General features: G+C 41.9%; 1 protein-coding gene and 1 pseudogene across 1 annotated transcript in view; one reads left to right on the forward strand and one right to left on the reverse strand.

Annotated features, from left to right (window-relative positions):
• Window positions 1–20,428, reverse strand: part of LOC137428669 (collagen alpha-1(XII) chain-like) — a 105,406-nt gene that overhangs the window by 74,962 nt on the left and 10,016 nt on the right. The window contains exons 9-16 of the mRNA XM_068118575.2: window positions 18,931–19,064; window positions 17,994–18,188; window positions 17,217–17,439; window positions 15,092–15,411; window positions 12,623–12,851; window positions 11,508–11,549; window positions 5,954–6,279; window positions 3,770–4,010 (exon numbers count right to left, since the gene is read on the reverse strand). Of these exons, the coding sequence (XP_067974676.2) occupies window positions 3,770–4,010; window positions 5,954–6,279; window positions 11,508–11,549; window positions 12,623–12,851; window positions 15,092–15,411; window positions 17,217–17,439; window positions 17,994–18,188; window positions 18,931–19,064 (1,710 nt within the window). The remainder of the gene's footprint in view (window positions 1–3,769; window positions 4,011–5,953; window positions 6,280–11,507; window positions 11,550–12,622; window positions 12,852–15,091; window positions 15,412–17,216; window positions 17,440–17,993; window positions 18,189–18,930; window positions 19,065–20,428) is intronic.
• Window positions 1,887–2,061, forward strand: LOC137411141 (U2 spliceosomal RNA; annotated as a pseudogene).

Genomic DNA, 20,428 nt, shown 5'->3' on the forward strand with positions numbered 1-20,428 from the left:
TTTAAAGACTACTCTGCGGCCTCTTCCGCCGAAGTAAATTGGGGCAAGAGTGTAGCCTTATGGTGCGGTTCAGATAACCTTTCTTTAACACTGCCACCGTCACTCCCACATAATCTAGAGTGGAAAACAGATGGAGTCAAATATCTTGGTGTCTATCTCGGCAACCAGGAAGTAGAAACGAAGAACTGGGAAGGAATGATTGAACAAATTACACACCGGTTGAAACGATGGGAAGGACTGCTGCGATCTCTTTCTTATAAAGGCCGCTCTCTTGTTATAAATAACTTGATAGCAGCAAGATTATGGCATAAACTAATTGCCTTGCAGCCACCCAAGGAGTTGATACCAGCCATCCAGCGGGTCTTGGTTAATTTCTTTTGGAATGGATACCACTGGCTTCGGCCGCAAATACTGTACCATCCTCGGAAGGAGGGTGGACATGGAATTGTGGAGGTGTCCACCCGGCTTATGGCTTTTCGCCTACAGTCTGTGCAACGTCTGTTGTATGCTGAAGAGCTGCCCTGGCGCTCATTTGCGTTTTTCTTGTTGCAACAAGCGGGAGGCCTGTGTTATGATAGGCACTTGTTCCTGGTGAACCTTGACCGTGTCAGCTTAGTTTCAATCCCAACTTTTTATCAGGGTTTGCTGAGAGTTTGGAAAGGTTTTGGGGTTCATCGTTGCCTTGAGGCTTATAATTGCCGGATGTTTATCCAAGAGCCTATTTTCTATAACGGTTTTTTTCCATGCATTCCTCATAGTCCGACTTTGATTAGGAAATTTACTCAAGGAGGAATTGGCAAAGTTTGTGACCTGAGGGATACATCTGGGACAAAATGGATGTCTGCTGGCAGGGTGGCGGCCATTCTTGGTTTAAGATCCGTGCGTATTGTCAGCCAAATTATACGCATCGTCAAGAGGAAGTTTAAGGAGTTAAATATTGGCTGGGAAGGTATAAACAATGTCGAGGATGTTCGGCTGTCTTTCCCTGAAATTAAGGTGCTCCCAGCTCTCCAGTCGAATGGTGAACTTGTCTCTCCTTTTCATTTGGCAACAAAGGCTGGTATTCACAAGCTCCTTCGAGAAAACCAAGCATCACCCTTCTCCGGAGTAACAAGAGTGGCCTTGTGGTCCGAAAGGTTAGGGCCAGGGTCTCCTGCCACGCCACTGTGGCCTAATATGTACAAATTACCTATTTACGGGTTCCTCGCAGATATCCAGTGGAGACTAGCACATTGGGCTCTCCCTACGAACACCTTTGTTCATCACCTTGACAGCTCAGTGCCAGTAGCATGCCCCTTCTGTGTACAGAAGGAGGATCTCTTTCATGCCTATGTGAAATGCGAAAGACTAATACCTCTTTTCTTGATTCTCACACACCTTTTTGATCAGTTGTCTTTTCCTTTTACTTCACATTCTTTTATTTTTGGTGTATCTTTCAGACCCTCCTGCAAGGACTCTGGTGTCCTCCTAAACTTCTTAGCTGCTGTAGCAAAATACTCAATATATAAATCGAGGAAAATTAAAATTGATAATGGGCATGGGTTCGATGTTGTACCTATGTTTAAAGGGCTGGTGTCTGCAAGAATAAGGTTAGAGTTTGATTATTATGTGGCGAATGAAAATGTCAAACTCTTTGAATGCAAATGGTGTATCAATGAAGCCTTATGTGTTGTGAATGAATCGAATTTGTGCTTTTCTTTTTAACATTAAGAACTGTTGTTTTTTTCTATTTTTTTCTCTCCTGTAAAAATGTAACTTGACCTGGTGTGTTTTTTTGTGAAATAAATGGTGTTGCAAATTCAATTCAATTCTCTCTCTCTCTCTCTCTCTCTCTCTCTCTCTCTCTCTCTCTCTCTCTCTCTCTCTCTCTCTCTCTCTCTCTCTCTCTCTCTCTCTCTCTGTGTAGTATCTGTTCTTATCAGTTTAATAGCTGATAAGTCCCGCAATTTTAAGACCTCTATTAAATGGATTTTTGGGATCGGGAGTTGGATCAGGGGCTTGCTCCGTCCGCTCCACGCATTGACCCGGTATTGCAGTACCTCTCTCTCTCTCTCACTCTCTCACTCACTCTCTCACTCTCTCACTCTCTCACACTCTCTCTCTCTCTCTCTCACTCTCTCTCTCTCTCTCTCTCTCTCTCTCACTCTCTCACTCTCTCACTCTCTCTCTCTGCTGTTCCTTTTGCCCTGTTGCGTACTAATCCATTCAGTGTTCTCACTCTTCCACGAGCTTCGACTCTGCATAACAAAAAACAAGACCGAAAGTCGAACAGCGGCGTAGCTGGGTATATATGACCTGGGTGGAGATACCAGTTAGCAAATAATGTAAATATTAAATTATTTTGAAGTACTCCAAATCTCCAAGCTGTCGGTCATCATGGAAGTGAAGAGATTGCATTGAGACCCTGGTTTATTCTATATGTTGGTCAGTTAGTCAACACCATCCCCACACACCACTGTGAGTGTTGCGGAATGAGGTGTTTTACAGCGGCCGGAGTGCAAATCCTGCCACCAACCTCCTTGAGAGAGGACCCAGTGAGTTGGTACTCATTTTGCCGACCTATGAGGGATGACAGGCTGAGTCCACCCCACCTGGTGTTAATTCAACAGCTGAATGGGATTCTGAACTCAGGACCCTAGGATCCCAAGCCCTCCACCCTAACCGTTAAGCCAACACCAGGCTTAGGGTGGTTGGAGGCAGTCATAAGAAATGCTTCAATGTTTGAAGAGCCTTTAATCAAAGTTTTAATTATATATGATTTGGGGGGCATGCATCCCCCCTCTCCCTGTCATATATCATCACCCTGTTGTCATAATTTCAGTTCCCCATCAGTTATCACACAATCATCAAGTGTGATAATTTGCCCCAACCAGGTGTATGACGTAATATATGAACGTTCCCTAAAGGGTGTTGAAAGAAACATAACTGGCAAAGCCAAATGGCATTATATTCTACCTTTCAGAAGCGAAATTGTCGGCTATAAAACTCACCCAATATGTAGGATAAATATGTGAGGGACATACATACATACGGAGAGACAAACGCTGTAAACACAGGAGCCAAACATCTACGCCAGAAAAAAAATATTTTGTTTAATCACGAATTTGTCAGTTCTGGAAGCCTTTTTGCGAGTTTGAAGAAGAGGAAGAAGCGCTAATGTATGGTTTATTCACACAGCAGTTTGAACGGGAACATTTATTATTCTACGACAGTATAAATCCTTTTAAGGACACAGAACGAGCATACAAAATTATATATACAGTAGTGATATTTTGTGAAGAAATAGAAAAATATATAACACTACACAGGAACCCACAAACAACAACAACCACAGCCACGCCAACAATCGAGTGTTATAAAAAATCCTTATTTTCATGTTTCACGTGTTTGTTTGTGTTTCACACTAAATGAAAACGTAAAGGTAGAGCATGCCGATTGTTATGCATGACAGGTTCAACGATATGTCCGGCCTGAAGGGCAGAGGAATCAAAATGGCGTCGTACCACCGTAATGACATCACATCACCCCTGTCATGTGACCAGATCCTGAGCTCTGGTTGGTGTACATTTGAGGGGACATACATACATACATACATACATACATACATACATACAGACAGACAAACACTGTTCTAGACAGCTTTGCCCCATGGGCTATGCCGTAAAAACAATACGCATGCACGTTATGAGGCAAAGAGCTTCTTGCAGTTGTATTAAGCAAAGTTTCCTTTTTCATCAGCGTCAGTGAAATCAAATATAACCTGGCTCACCTGGCTTTTTCATTCCAGAAACCAACTGGTAGCGGTAATACATCGTTGGCACGAATTGAAGTATTTGATGGAAGTGTGTGAAGATGTGAACAAACGCAGGAGCCGAAGCCATTTGAAGCAGCACGGTGTTGTCATTGTACCCAGCTCCTAGGACTGAGATTTTAACTCCAATTGACTTCAATGATTGCACACCAGCGTTCACATTATCTGCTGGTTTTCCTGCTAGTACAAGGACAACAACCTGCAAGAAGACAAAGAGAGACTTGTTAGGATTTCGAGACAATAATCAAGACAAGAGAGACTTGTTAGGACTTCGAGACAATAATCAAGACAAGAGAGACTTGTTAGGACCTCGAGACAATAATCATGCTCGTCCTTCAAGGACCGTGCTCATGACGGAAGTCGGAGCCGACACTTGAAGCGTGCGCATCGGTAGAATCGGTCCCTGGATATCAAGGACATCAAATGGCAACGTTGAATGACCAAAAGGTGGATGATTAATCTGAGCAAGGAGTTCCGTGTCGTGAACCTTTTTCTGAGAATAGCTAGAGACAAGTCAACTATGACTACTACTTCAACAGCATTTCTTAGCAGGAGTGAGGATAGTGGAAGAGAAAGGAAGATCTGACAGTGGGACAAACAACAAAAGAAGAGCCAGGTAGAACGATAACGTGGGTCTTTCATTTCAAACTTCAAATCTGACCTTAACTCCTTTTCCAATTTGCATCAGCATGTTAATGAGTATAAAAAGTTGGGCAAATTAAAAAGAAAATAGGTCACAATGGCCTAATTAGTGAAAATAGGCCAAATATCAGATCAGGTTAATAGGTGAGCATGACATATTTTGCAAATATGCTTGTGGGACACAGAAAACAGCAGCATCACCTATATGTGAATATGTAAGCCTTTGCCAAATTAGGAAAATATCTCACGATGATCTAATTGAAAATAGGCTTCTTCAGAAAACATCGACAGACGTGAAAAACCCTACGCTTATTGAATGTAAGGTTTTCCCTGAAAGGCGCCAATAGGAAAAGGCTTCATTAAAGGTCAAGGTCAAAATGTATAGACAGGTGCACAACTTCAGGCGGGTGCGTATCTACCTTCGTACCAAATTTGGTGTTTGGAGCCTAAGTCATTCAGGGCAGTATTGGACCAACAAATAATATTAATACCTGGAATAATAACAGTCTTTCAATTGGAAAAGGAATGTCCTAATACCAATAGCAACTAGAATACGTCACTTGGTAGAGCGCATACCTCTGCCAGGCTGAACAGTTTATGTTTTGTATCCCACTGATAGGCCGGATTTAGATTTGGACCTGAACCAAAATCTAATCGGATTGTTCTTGTCACCTAACCAACTCATCCACCAAGTTTTGTCATATCGTTTTATGCCCGATCACTCAATGGTGAAGAATCACTTGGGATTTAAAAAATTATCGGATTCGGATCTTCACCAAAATCTAATCAATTTGTCCGTGTCACACACCCAACCTGTCCACTAAGTTTTGTACAAATCCATCCACAACGTTTTGAGATATCGTGATATATATCGTGATATATATCGGTTGTCGCCGCATCTATCAATGGTGAAGATTCAATTAAAGAGTGTTTTTAAATTATCGTATCCGGACCCGGATCTTCACCAGAATCGAATCAATTTGTCCGTGTCACACACCCAACATGTCCACTAAGTTTTGTACAAATCCATCCACAACGTTTTGAGATATCGTGATATATATTGTGATATATATCGGTTGTCGCCGCATCTATCAATGGTGAAGAATCAATTAAAGAGGTTTTTTAAATTCTCGTATCCGGACCTGGATCTTCACCAGAATCGAATCAATTTGTCCATGTCACACACCCAACCTGTCCACTAAGTTTTGTACAAATCCATCCACAACGTTTTGAGATATCGTGATATATATCGTGATATATATCGGTTGTCGCCACATCTATCAATGGTGAAGAATCAACTAAAGAGGTTTTTTTAATTCTCGTATCCGGACCTGGATCTTCACCAGAATCGAATCAATTTGTCCTTGTCAGACACCCAACCTGTCCACCAATTTTCGTCCAAATCCATCCACAACCTTTTGAGACATGCTCACAGCCAGACATGGGTAAAAACATAACCTCGTTCCACCTTCATTGGCGGAGGTAATAAAGCCACCTTACCTTTTTGATTCCAGCCCTCGCTCCTTTATTTGGTTGAAACACTTGTTTTGTCACAAAATTCAGGGCCATCCCCACATTTCGTGCACCGTCGATCTTGTTTATTTTCGCCACAGCCTTCAGCAGTTGCTTCTTGTCGTTAAATGAGTTCAGGAAGATTGCATCTTTTGGGGTGCCGCCCACTTGAACCACCGAAACACGGGTGGCACTCGGTCCCACATCCAGGCCATTTATGGACAACGTCAGGAAGTTCTTGATCATGGAGAAGTGCCTTTGACTGACGGAGGTAGAGCCATCCACAAGGAACACCAAATCTGTTCCCCTTGTCTCTGCATGAACGCCATATTGTGAGAGAGGTGAGAGAGAGGGAGGGAGAGAGAGGCAGAGAGAGAGAGAGAGAGAGAGGCAGAAGGCATTCATTTTCTTACATCACGCGTCACATGGAAAAATCCAAAGCAATAGCTCAATACTAAATCAACCTCATGTAAATGTTTTGACGATTCTATAAACTAGATTAAAAGTGTATTGTCATCTTATCTTATGTATATTGTATAACTACAGTCACGTGAAAAAGTAAGTACACCCCATGTAAAGTTTTGATTTTTTCAACATATTTCAACATACAGCTATTTGATCTTCATTTCAACAATATTGAAAGATAAAGGTGATATAACATAACAAATATCATGAAACATTTACATTTTGTAGTCCATTGTATAATTTAAATAAACATAAATGCAAATTTCGCATGTGGAAAAAGTAAGTACTTAACCTTTTGGCAAAAATTTAGTTTGTTCTTCTGCTGAAAATACATGCATTGTTATTGTGTATAATATTCTAAAGATATCACCTTCTGTGGAATGTTTTAGGGTTCCAGCGAGTGTCGAAAGGTAGGTAGGAGGTTTCAGAAATTCCTCAATATAATTATGATTTTTAAATGGATCGACATGGACCTCACTCCCGAATTAGGAAGTGAACAGATGATGACGGTTCGCTGGTTTGATAATATCTCAATGCAATCGTGATTGAACATGATATTTTGATATATTAATACCATACATAGTATTAATTTGTCATTGGATTGATGAATGACACAGTTTGGAATAAAAAATATAGAGAACGTGCTGTCAATGACTGACGTTCGACTAAACATGGCACAGGAATGTATAATTTATTGGTTCATCGTTCGCCTTTTATTTTACCCAAGTCATTCACGAATCGACTGTCAATGCCTGAAATCAAAAAATTTAACACTTAAAAATAATTTGCTTATTTGCTAACTGGTATCCCCACTCAGGTCATACTATCCTCTTCAACTAAAGTATCAAACAGGCCCGGCTACGCTGTTGTTAAACTATCGGTCTTGCTTTTTTTTTTTGAATGCCACTCACCCGCTAGAGATGCTCGACAAATCTACATGTAATGGAGCAAGTGTATATATGTATAATCTACTCCAGGGTGGATCCAATATTTTTTGAAAGGGGGTTTCCAGAAATGAAGGGAACCGGATACATACTCACCTAGATGCTGTGAGCGCAAAGCCATTAAGCCATGGAGTCTGGGGCCCACTTAAGGGGCCTGGAAGTTTTGGCATTTTCGTTGCTCTCGGGTTCACTAAGCATCTTCTGACCACATTGGCTACATGTTGGGACGGGCTAACGTCCTTTGTTTAACCTTTGTTTGATGGTAACCTTTGTTTCGATTGTAAAATATATTTTATTTATCTTTTCGTTATTCATTTTGACATTATTGAGACGGAACCTGTAACTTTGTCAACTTAAAGTGACAGACACCACTTACTCAACTAGACGGTATTCATAGAATACTTACCCTGCGCAGTCAACTTGGTGCGAGCCAACTTTGATCCAATATGGCTGCCAGACCACGTGAGCGATGACATCATAAATTTATATTCTCTAATATAATTGTTGCATAGATCACGCTGAATAAATTTCAAACTGATCAGACTAAGCGTTGTCCCTGTCGAATTATGACGTCATAATTATGGCACCAATGACGTCATCGTTAACAACACCTATTCCCTATATGGAGTTCTTTACAATGAGCCACGTTTCAATTTCTTCCATTGAATGGTTTTAGAGACATAGAGGTGCAACGTTTTTTGGTTTTTCGAAGATGGCGCCTGTACCACATGACCTAAGATGTCTTGATTGTCATTAAAATACTCCACAGGAGGAGTTGCTCCTATGGTGAAAATTTCGTGTCCATCAGACTAACAGTTGTAGAAGAATTTTTTTTCATACTGATCAGATCAAGCGCTGTACTTGTCAAATTATGATGTCATAATGAAGGCACCGATGACATCATCATCAACATTATCTTATTCCCCATGGGGAGTACTTGACAATGAGCCATGTTTTAATTTTTTCCATTCTGCACTTTGGGAGATATAGAGGTGTAACATTTTTCCAAGATGGCGTCTGTACCACGTGACCGATGACGTCATAATTATGAATAAAAAAATTCGACAGGCGGAGGCACTCCTTTGGTAAAATTTCGTGTCAATCGGACCAACAGTTGCCGAAAAAATTAATTTTAAAAATGCAGACACGTAACGGACATACGCCACACGTACACAACCGAATGCCTAACCCTGCTTTTTTTGCTTCGTGAGTGCAGGATAATAATCATTTCATAATTTACTCCAAAACAAAACATGTTTATTGTAGTAGTTAAATCGTAGTATCTGAATTTGTTCAGGAACTCAAAAGATGAATTGTTCATGAATATTCATGGTAACGAGAACTTATGTCGCAATCGGGAACAGTTCACCCTTAATATTGTGTATGTTCGTGAATATATGGCAATCAGTTCTTGTTACATTTTCCATGTATATATTTTACACACGAGCGAAGAACCCATTCCGAGCCTCGCACCAAGCTTAACGGTTGATCAGTTCTTAAGCGCCATGGCGGCACATGGTGTAGCAGTGCAAATGTTTGTTTTTTTGGGGTTTATTATTGACAATGAGTAGAACGACGAGTTTTCAAGTCATCCCAACAGGCACGTTGAATGTGTACTCAAAGGTGAGTGACATCAGAGGCAGCTAAACTAGGCCATTAAAAATATATATATATATTACTGTAAAACGTAAAGAGATGTATGACGTGCTGAGGTACAGACAGTAAAGGCCATTAATTACGTGGTTCCCAATTGGCGGTGTGGGGTCATTTATCGCTGACCTTTGCCGGCCCATGGTGAGAAAAAGGTGAAGAACCACTGTAGTCGACACCATTTATTGTCACCCAAATTTGAAGCATTGTTGCTGATTTGAAGTATTGCTGTACTTATCACATACACAACATCACGTATCCTCCACCTCATATTTACCATTCCTCGACTCCTCGTTAACGAGATTGCTCAACATGAATCCATCATTTTTTGATACTAATTTCAACTTGTCAAGCCGACTGCTGTTCCACTCCTTGGCATCTTCATACACTCATCCAAAGTTATTGTCCCCCGTCGCACCGCGGAGCGAAAGGGGGACTATGGTTTTCCCCTCCGTCCGTCCGTGCGTGCGTGCGGGCGAGCGTGCGTGCGTGCATAAGTGCGTGCATAAGTGAAGGACCGCATTCGAATTTGGTGTGTGGGTGCAACCCACGTCAAAATCCAAGATGGCCGCCACCATGTATGTCTGATGCCATGTATGTCTGAACCTTGTGAGCGGAATATCTTGAAAAATAAGCGAAGTACCAACTTCTAATCTGGTGTGTGGGTGGATCTATGCATAAGGAAGAACGCTGTTGAAAATTGGGTCGCCACGTTAAAATCCAAGATGGCCACCTCCATGTATGTCTGAACCTTGTGAGCGAAATATCATATCATAGCATGTTTTCTGCGTCTTCCACTTTGTCAACTCACATCACTTCCCCGAAGGGGGACCTAGGCGTAACGCTTGTTTTTCTCAAACATTTCTCATATACCTCATCAATGGAACTCTATTGCCATTTTCTCCATCATCGGATCTCCATTGTTTGTTTTCAAATGAAAAGTGTATTCCCATTGGTCTCTACTAATCTGATCTTATTTCAAAACTTCACTTAGTTGTTTAAATTTAAGTTTTTCTTTTTTTCCTTGAAATCACCCTAAAGCAACATGTGGCAGACAATAAAATGCTGCTTAGAAAAATGGCAGTGCTGTTCTCACACCCTTAAAGGAGAGAAATAATAATAATTCAATGCCAGTATAAATTTACGAGACTTTTGGAGACTTTTAGGATCATAATTATCATGGAAACAATAAAAGGACAGGGAGGAGTGTGTGGAGTTCACCCCAGGGCTCATCCTCTTGACAATGACTCAAAGTCAGGTAATAAAAAAAGTCAGGTTTAAAGTTTGGGTCAGGTCAGTGTTTTTGGACTGCCACTGGTAATGTGTAACCCAGTGCTACCTACCGCATGGTCGGGTTGTCGGCGACTAAACCGACACCCCTCTGGCTTTGCTATTGGGGAGGTTAACTGACACCCTGCCAGGACTAAAAACACACCTGGCAAAGGGCGGATGAACTCCTGAAGGGGGTTGTCGGCCATCCAGTAAGGAGATGGTGTCGCCTAAAAAACACCCAACCGGATTTTACCGGTTCAAGTCATACCAAAGATTTTAAAAATGGTACGTGCTGCTTTCTCGCTTGAAAAGAATAGAGCACGGACAATCCCCATTGGTTGGCATCCATTGGGAGAAGGAAATTCCTCTTGAGGAAATGCCCCATTGAGTGCGGTGAGAAAAGTGGCGCCATTGCTATGACGTCGCTGGTACCCAGAGTACCCCGGAAGTGACGGCAGTAACGGCATTTCCCCCAAGATCAGTGGCTGTGTTAAGTGTTTGTGTACTCAATATGTGCATGTGTGTTTGAGTGTGTGTGTGTGTGTGTGCGTGTGTGTGTGTGTGTGTTTGTGTGTGTGTGTGTGTGTGTGTGTGTTTGAGTGAGTGTGAGTGTGGTGTTTTTATAGCGGTGTTTTTATCATTGCATTGGGAGGAACGGAGGGGGATGCAAGTTCTCTATGTAAATGTGTATTGTGTAGCGCCTCCTCCAGGTGGCAGAGGGTATTACAAGTCCAAACCCTTTACAGTACAGTATTCCTGTCCCTACTTTTCCAGGGCAGTGAGGTGTTTGGAATTATAAACAGTAGGCATGTTTTTGCTTCATGCATGTAACACGGATTATTCTTGTTTTATTTTTGGGAGCTATTAAGGAAGCTGTCAGTTGCCTCGATACACCACCCAAATAAAGATATGCCTCAGAAGAACTGTTGCATGCTTGGAACAAGATCGCCCATCGGGCAGGTATACTGTGCTAGACTTTTGCTTCATAGATAAATATTTGTCAGTTGAAAAGTATATCATATTATTTTAGATTTTCTGTCATGCAGAACAAACAGAGGCATTTCAGAAAACAGAAAGCCATGAATCACCTAGCAACAGAGCTCTAACCTTGAGAAAGACAAACAATTAGAGATCACTGCAGACAGAAGGGAAGGCTTGCAGATTGTTTTTGGTTTCTTGTTTGGATAAAATCAAACAGAAAACAGACATACCTTTGCCTCCCGTGAAAAAGCCCCCCGTAGAACCTTGAATCCCTAAAAAAGAAGAGAGCAATGTGCATTAACAATTTATACAAAGAATTGCAATCGTCGTTTGGCATCCACACAAATTATATCAATCGGACATGCTGTTAATGCTCCTGGGATCCCATGTTTGAATCCCATGTACTAATGTTCATTCTTCCATCGGCTACTAATGCTCCTGAGGTAGTAGGACAGCCTAGATGCCTTCGAGGTAGGAACACTCTTCTCCGAGCTGTGTAGCCTGGGTTTCAATCTCGTCCCAGCTATAAACTGCCATCCTGGTGGTGTTCACACACAGGGTAATTCGCACAAGTCACTCGGATAGACGTTAAACTGGGTGTACCGTCTGCTGCTAGCATTAGTTGGTGGACATTAAAGATATTAAGGTTTCTTTCCCGAGGAGTCGGTGAGTTATCGCAAATTACAAATTCCTGCTTGAATTGGTCTTCTCGGAGGTCCCATGACACCAGAGGCTTGCTTGATTCAAAGTGCTCAAGGACTCACTGCAACAGAATGGAGTGCTCGGCACTGCTTAATAACATGGCGGTAAACAATGCTATTCTGGTATTCCAAAAAATTCTGTCTCTCTGAATACATTACAAATTCATTTTCAGGTCTTATGTTAGGAGCGGCCATGGTGGTGTACGAGGAAGAGAGAAAGAAACATAAATAAATGTGGAGTCAGAAGGAGTAGCCCCCTGCCAAGCTTATCTATAAACCTACCGCTGTGTATCTTGTGGATGTTTGTAGATTTTGAAGAATTAGGATAAAAAGTAGAATAACAATAAAAGTATGAAATGCATGTTTCAATATCGTCCTCCGTGATAGCAAAATTGAAGAAATAGTCACCAATTGTTTTGAACTAGTCTACGGCGGCCATTTTGCTTTTACCGCGGCCATGCGTACAAGCTTTTCTGTGTACCTTAGATCATTGTAAACAAGAAAACAAAGCCAAACTCCACTGACGTGGCAGATATGGAACACAACTGAGTAATAACCCCATTTCTATCAATAGACGTAGATGTACTGCTTTGAAATAGACTTGTAAACAAATTACAGCACGAAAAAATGTATGCAATCCTTACTTCCACCATAGAAGAAGGCCCGATTGAGGACGTTGCAAGAGATCCTCTCGAGGAGACTAAAGTGTGAAAACCAGTACATTAAACCACCACCAGAGATGAGGGTCTTCAGCTCATTTTGTCCACTATTACGGAGGCCGATAGACACCATTTGTACGCGGTTTCCACGGAGGAGGCCAGGAATTGCAGTTATCGAATCGGAGGACGGATTCGCCGTGATCAGGACCACAACCTGGATTTGAATGAGTGCCATGGGACAAGGGTATTGGGTAAGGCAGAAGCAAAAGTACAAAATGAGACAAGTGGCAATTGGAGTCACATACAAAGGAATACACCAAATGTTAGCACGTTAGTACAGGCCAAAGACAATTAATCAACAAAATAAGTATCAAGCAAAATTCATACTTTTTTGGTTTATAGAGTGCTTTTGGTGCTGTCTTTCCATAATTAACCTTTTGTGCCTATTCAAGCAGCCTAGATATGATGAACTGGAATTAGGTAAGTATACCGAGAAGTATTGAAGGTAGATGGGTACATGGACATTGGCCAGACGTTTGGTAGCTTCAGTATAGATGGGTGATTGTGTCTGTATCGTGACAGTGTGATGTCTGTCAGCGGGATTGTATACATCAAACAAAAAAATAAAACCCTGATAACTTCCCTGTGCCACTGATGTTCTTCATCTGCCTCCGAAAGTGAAATAAGTTTGATGAAGGCTGAACTAAAGTGTTCCTGATAAAGCACAGACATGAAGAGCCAAAGGGCCTTTGCCTGTCTTCTTTGTATATCCTCCTTATGAGGCATTCAGCATCAGGAATGTAGATATCTTTAATCTGATTGGTTAACATAATTTCATCAGAGGCCTAGTTGACAGAAAACTCATTTCAAATAGTGAGTCTCCCAAAGCTGATAACAGCCCTTGTTTCCTGCCATAAGAGGTTATTTGTGTCCATTTCCTATGGCATGTTCAACAATATTCAGCTCCTGGCTGGGTCCTTGTTGACCCTAGGTCAGATCCAGAACAAGACTGAAATCAACCTCGTAATGCATTTTCTCATGCCACAATATTGGATCAATTGTAATTTATTTGTGTGGATGGCAGGATGGCGACCGCCACTGCTGTATTGTTTACGGGTTACATCGCGGTACGATTTATCTCAAACGGTGAATAATTCTCGAATTTCTTGATGGTTGCAGTAATACAAACAGAGATGGTTTCATTCTACACCAATGGACGAACGATCCGAGGGTTGCCAGAAATTGGACGAGGTTTGCACAAAATACCCGAGCGTGCATCAGGCATACAAAATGTTCGCTTTTGTGCTCGGAACATTTTACAGAGATTTGTTATGAAACAACAGAGATGGCTATATTCTGTGGCTATCCACCATGATTAAGAGAGGATGCCATCCCCATGATTAAGCAAAAGAAACAACCGTCGCACGGAACTGTAACACCATCTCTGTCGAGCTACCAGCACAGGCACGGGCGATTTGAGTGGTGAATCAAACAACTGTGTTGCCCTGCCGGCGACCACCGATCTCTCCTCGCGAGATGTGCTGACTTGCCCTACGCATCTGAAGAGCTCAAAAACCTTAGCTAGCAATACCCATTACCATCCCACACCCACTCCCCTCCACAATCCCCCATCAACCGTGTGCCTGGGCTGTGTAATTGTTGGATCTGTTCCGCATCGTGTCCGTGCCGTATTTCTTCTGGAGTTAAATAAAACTGATTTCATTGATCAATTAATACAAAATCCCTGATTAACCGTCAATTGAACAGAAAAACAAACCTACCAATCTATTGTGAACATTTGATCAGGGATTTCATCTTCACTACCAACACCGCCATATCCACTAACGCCATCATCGCTTGATTGTCTCGAACAAGGTTCGAAACGATTCGGATCTACAATTCTCCCAAAAGCGTTTCCATCACTAATTTTGTCTCCAATAGCTTCTTCAAAATTCCACTGATCAGGTTCAACATACCGAGGGCCTTCAGAGTTGCTAATGACAGTGGAATCGGAATCGGAAACCGAGCTTGGAATACACTTTCTCTTGGTTAATCCACCATTTGGATCAAGGTGAGTTCATGGTTTGACATCACTGGTGAAATAAAAAAAATCGACCCTCAAGGGCTATCTATGTTCGACACTTTTTGATTGACAAAAAAGATTTTTTGGAAATCCACCATTAAAATTAGACCATGATTCATGATTTTCAATGGCTACAATAATCCTAGGAGACTCAAAACAAATTTTGAGGGTTACATTGATGAAATGAGAAAATGAAGAGAAGGAAGGCTGATATTATGGAAAGAGAGCATGGGAAGAGTGAGGAGCAGAGGCATACGAGGTTGAGACTAGACAGAAGTTAAGGGAAGGAAGAGTTACATATATACAACCTACAAAAAGTTTGGGGAGAGGCATCAAAATTCCACCATATTTGTTGACCTTCATTGTCTCACCTTCTTGACATCTTTCCTTGCCGTTGATAATACGTTCTTGACGGCATACGTCAATGCTGCTCCAATGTTAGCTTTGCCTCCCAGTGGCTTCAATTCAGCCTTCAGTTTGGTGTTCAAGTCACCTGGACTTTTAACAGCATCCCATCCAGCTATCAGCACAGGTGCAACACCACCATAAGTGACCACAGAAAAGCGAGTGGTTGCCGGGCCGAGCTGTGTCCGCTCTGCCACAGCGACCAAGAAGGAACGGACAGTCTTGAGGTCATCAGCACTTACAGAAGTTGACGCATCCACCACAAACACAACATCGCCATTGTAGTCTGTCAGAAAAGACATGAGAAAAAAAAGAGGCAATAAATAAGTAATCCCCGGCCGACTTGTACCGAAGACTATAAAAATGATACGTGCTGTTTTTTTGCTAGATGTTCAGCATTTAAAAGGATAACAGCACAGATAATCCCCATAGGTTGGCATTCATGGGAAAGAGAAAATTCCTTGTTAAGAGATGCCCCGCCAAGTGTGGTTAGAAAGGCGGCGCCATTGTTATGACGTCGCTGGTACCCAGAGTGCCCCTGGAAGTGACGACACTTCCCCCAAGCTCAGTGGCTGTTTTGATATCATCTAACAGTCCTGTGTTGATTCTTGTGTGTTTGTCTGTATGTCCATGTGTGTGAGATGTATGTGCGGCAGCTCCGCTACAAGTCTTAAATCCTGTAAATAAATAATAATAGAGACGACACCATGTCGAAATCCCAAATATTATAGGTTCCAATCTTGCTGAAGGCAGGAGTATTAAAGACTTTGATTCCACGACACTAGTTTTAATAGAATTACTATGTAGCTAACGGATCATTCTTAAACCTGCCACTTGATTCATAAAAATCAATCTGCCTGGATTGTTCTACAGGTGGTACCAGTACACATTTCTAGGTGGACTCCTAAATACTCTTCAGGAAACTTTGAATGAGGCTACCTATAAAGCAACACCACCAACATCCCTTTAGCGCACATCCATATTTCCTGACACCACGCTGATCATGGTAACAGTTTGCGAGTCAAACCTCTCACGCGACATTTTGTGCACGCCATTTTATGAAATGCATGTTCTTTTTCAAGAGTTTCATTACTTTTATTACAATATTAGAGAGTTCATGGAACACCTTGCCCCGTGCAGTGTTAAGTACATAATTCATTTGAAATAAAATAATTATTTTAAAGGTTGTATAAGAATTATTTTGGAAATGTGCCGCCATTGATGCAGTGTCTTATACACCACTAAAGCGCGGCGTTACACGCGCTGCTTGCGAGCAAGGAGGAAGCGGACAAGCGGTAACTTATAAGCGTCTTTATTTCAGGAGCTCACTGTAACACTGGCGCGCTCCGGGCTGCGCGCCCGGTGTATATCATGAGGCCACGCCTACCCCTCGGGCGTGGCCACCGCCCACTTGGTGCGCGGAATGATGTCACCACGCCAGTGGGCTTTTGTGTCCGCCACACCACCTTACTTAACATGCCCAAGTACTACAAAACTGGAGCTTTTCTGGAAGTGGCAATAAGGTGACTTGTGTTCTTCAGTATTCAGGTATATAATTCAATTGAAATAAAATACTGATTTTAGAGGTCGTACAAAAAGGAAATTCCGGAAGTTTACCGCCGTTGATGCACCATCTTTTATACCACCTTATTTAACACATTAAATTAGTTATTTGTGCCTGTCGTTTGTGTCCTTTGCGACATCCTTAAAACAGTAAGTTCCTTGTTTGGAATGATTTTCAATTTTGTTTGACTGCCAAGCAGACAGACAGAGTAAAAATATTACCTCACGCATCTCTGCGCATGTGCAATCGGGACAAATTCAGAGCCAAAGTACTGTTAAACTACATTTTCGTTTTCCGATTCATGTTGCGATTCGTGTTCTAAATATAACATTCAATTGAAATGAAGTTGTTCCTTGATCATAAACTGACTTTTGTAGATGGACGGACAGACAGAGAGAAGTGAACCTATTGCTTAACCCTACTTTCCGCTTTGCGTGCGTTGTGTAATTTTAATAACTAAAAACCAACACATGCTTGACAAGAAAGTCGCTATCACGTGGAAAAACACTTGAACTGATAAAACTCACTCGTGGAATAGATTTGTTGAGCAATGTTTGTGTAGAATCCAAGTACACTGTGAAGGTCAGCAGAGGACCAGATATGATATGACGCTGAGGCGAGCAGTTTCAGGTTCATCTGGTCTGCATAACCAGCTCCAACGGCAAGGAAGCGGATGCCTCTAGCTTTCAATTCTCCCAAAGGCGACAACAAATTATCGGCGGATGGGCCAGTGCACAGAGAAATCACGACCTGCGGGGTGAAAAGAATCGATGAGGGTACAAAGATTGCCAGATGATATTTTATTTTGTTAAACCCTGCAAGAGAATGCGGATTAAAAAAGAAAATGGAGATTAATGCATCTATCGAATGCATGTTCAATTGGAAATTTAATCAGCTGGTTTTGCATCATTATGGAATCACGTCTATGCTGCTGATGTGGTGCCTCCCATAGGTTAGTCCTGGAATTTACAAGTTTTTAGAGCACTGGCACACAATTGACTACTCTATTTATAAAATAGGGTCTTTAACTGCCACAAGCAAGTGCTCACAAACAAGGCAGCCAAGCTTAATATCCCTTCTGAAAGGACACCATTCCGTGATGCAAGTCGGCCTTGCCTGCAACACAACAGGAAGATAGTTTGCAGTCCGATACGATTCTGTCAGGAATATGACCTGCACCCAACAGCTTGCAGAAGCAAGAAGCTTTACCTACAAGCTGTCTTATCAAAAAGTGGGAGAGGATATACTACTACTAATAACCAACAACAACAACAGGAAAAACATGATGATGTTGCATTGGCTACCTGATCAACACCGTTACGTTGTCCTCCACTTTTTGACAACACAGTAGAAGCAATCAGTCTGAATGCTTTTCCGAAGTTTCTTGGTCCACCTGTATTCTTGAGACCTTTCACTGCATCAATTATTTCGTTGGTTCCGAAGAATTTTCCAAGAGGAATAGCTACACTGGGATTACCTCCCAAAAGAACGACAGCAACCTGTAAGCACAAAACATCGGGAATCGGATGGAGAAAACAGTGTGAAAGAAAGTTGTTGTCATCATAGAATTTGAAGGAGCAGATGGAAAGTTTTATTGGCCCCATGCACTGAGACAGTGGGCACAGAGACACCAGCAACAAACAAAATGGCACTTAGTTGGCCATTCTTCCCCGACAAACTTGCTCTCCTTTCTCTCCCACAACTTGTCAACCAATTTTCGGTGGCAACAATGGATGAAATCGACAGGACATTGATTGAGATATGTCATCCACTATGGGAAACAAACAGAAGCTGACATGTAGGCATCAATCCTTCGTCGGAGCAAAATAAACAGGCCAAAGGGCAATGCCCAAAAATGGCAGCTTCTCCTTGCTTCCCCTTGCTGTTAGCATACCTCGACTGACGTCCAGTTGATTTCGTCCATCGGTCTACCTGTCTGCTGACACAGATCGACACTAGACTTCACCAGAAAGACCAGCTCCTCATTCTTCCTTCCTTCTTTATAGGTTACACAAGTGATTGCGTGCAGTTACAACAATATTAGAGTAGTGCAGCGAAGAAACCTAACAATACTGCAAGAGTTATTCTTAAAAAACAGACTAGTTTTGAAAGACTCGAAAGACCATGCAAGATGCCCATTGTAGTTCATGAAACCAAATTGGAGATGTTATGGCAGGAAGTCCCGGGCGGTTAACAACGATCAATCGTTGAATAGGAGAACGAGAGGAGGAAAAAACCTACATGAGTATTATCTTCTCCGATCTTCAGAGTTTTGATGATGGAGATCATTAGATTCTTCATGGCTGATGTATGTTCTGCAGTTACTTTTGAGGAGCCATCAAGTACAAACACAAGATCCACATCATGATGGACCTCTGCAAAAACAGAGCACACAATATCTATGGGTTAGCAAATGTCTCCGGTTCATATAGAGTCCACTTCTTGCGCAGTTCATCGAATGCGGCGTAGTTGCAGTTTTGTAACAGAGAAGCTATTTTATTCACGACTTCGACAATACGGTTCACACCTTCAATATTTGGGTTCACCATGTCGAGAGCTTTTCACTGCAAGGATGTAATTTCGGATTTGAACTCCTCAAACTCAAATTGGTGAAGATGAAGAAATTTTTTGGCAGGTATTTTACGAGGCAACATTTAGGGGCCTCCTTTACCTGAGGGTACTTGTCGCAAGTTAATTAACACATAAGTAAAGGCCAGTATGTATCGTCCTACACTCACACCTAATGAAGATAGTGCCACTTATACCTTTACCCCTAAGCAGAGGTAGCAAACCAATCGCCTACTCTTTTGAAAGTAACGGTGGGATCCATTGGGTTTGCAACAACCACAACATAATTGCAGATTGGTTTGCTGCTTGATATGGCTTTCGGAGGATATTGGTATTTGGCGAATTATTATCACCCTTTGGCCTTGGTCCGAAACGGGTGCTTTTGGATTGGGTCTCATCTGTCCGTCCGTGCATCTGGACATCCAGCAACCATATCTCGAAAATGTATGGACTCATTTTGTTCATACTAGCACAAAGACAATACATGATGGTATGCATATGCACATCATTTTGCTTCTCGATGCGATAAAAGATGGCCGACTGGCAGCCATTTTAGTTGTAAAGAACCCAATGTTGAACACGTCCTCAGCCATTTCTCAGACATGCATTTACGGATCTTGTTCAAATTTTGCACACAAATAAGGAATGATGGCTTACCTGTTCACGTCATTTATTTTCGAGATCAGACCCAATATGGCCAACTAGCGGCCATTTTGGTACTTAAACGTGTCCCCAACCATTTCTCGGACATGCATGTTCTGATTTTGTTCCGAGCTTGGAACAAGCACAGTACATGATGGCAGACAAGTGCACCTCACTTTATTTTGCGATCTTATCAAACATGGCTGACTGGTAGACTGGCAGCCTCTTTGTTGTAAAAAAAACCCGATGTTGAACACGCCCGAGGCAGTTTCCGTTTCTCGGAAATGCATTTGCCGATGTTATTCAAACTTGGCAAACAGATAACGAATGATGGCTTACATAATATGCACATCATTTCTTTTTCGAGACCGATCCAAGATGGCTGACTGGCAGCCATTTTGTTACTTAAACGTGTCCCCAACCATTTCTCACACATGCATGGACCAATTTTGTTCAAACTTGGCACAAATACAATACGTGAGGGTATAATTAAGCAGAAGATTTTGTTTTGTAATCCCACAAAAGATAG

This window comes from Myxine glutinosa, chromosome 5, assembly GCF_964187855.1.
Source record: "Myxine glutinosa chromosome 5, kmMyxGlut1.1, whole genome shotgun sequence".
NCBI classification, from domain to species: Eukaryota; Metazoa; Chordata; class Myxini; order Myxiniformes; family Myxinidae; genus Myxine; species Myxine glutinosa.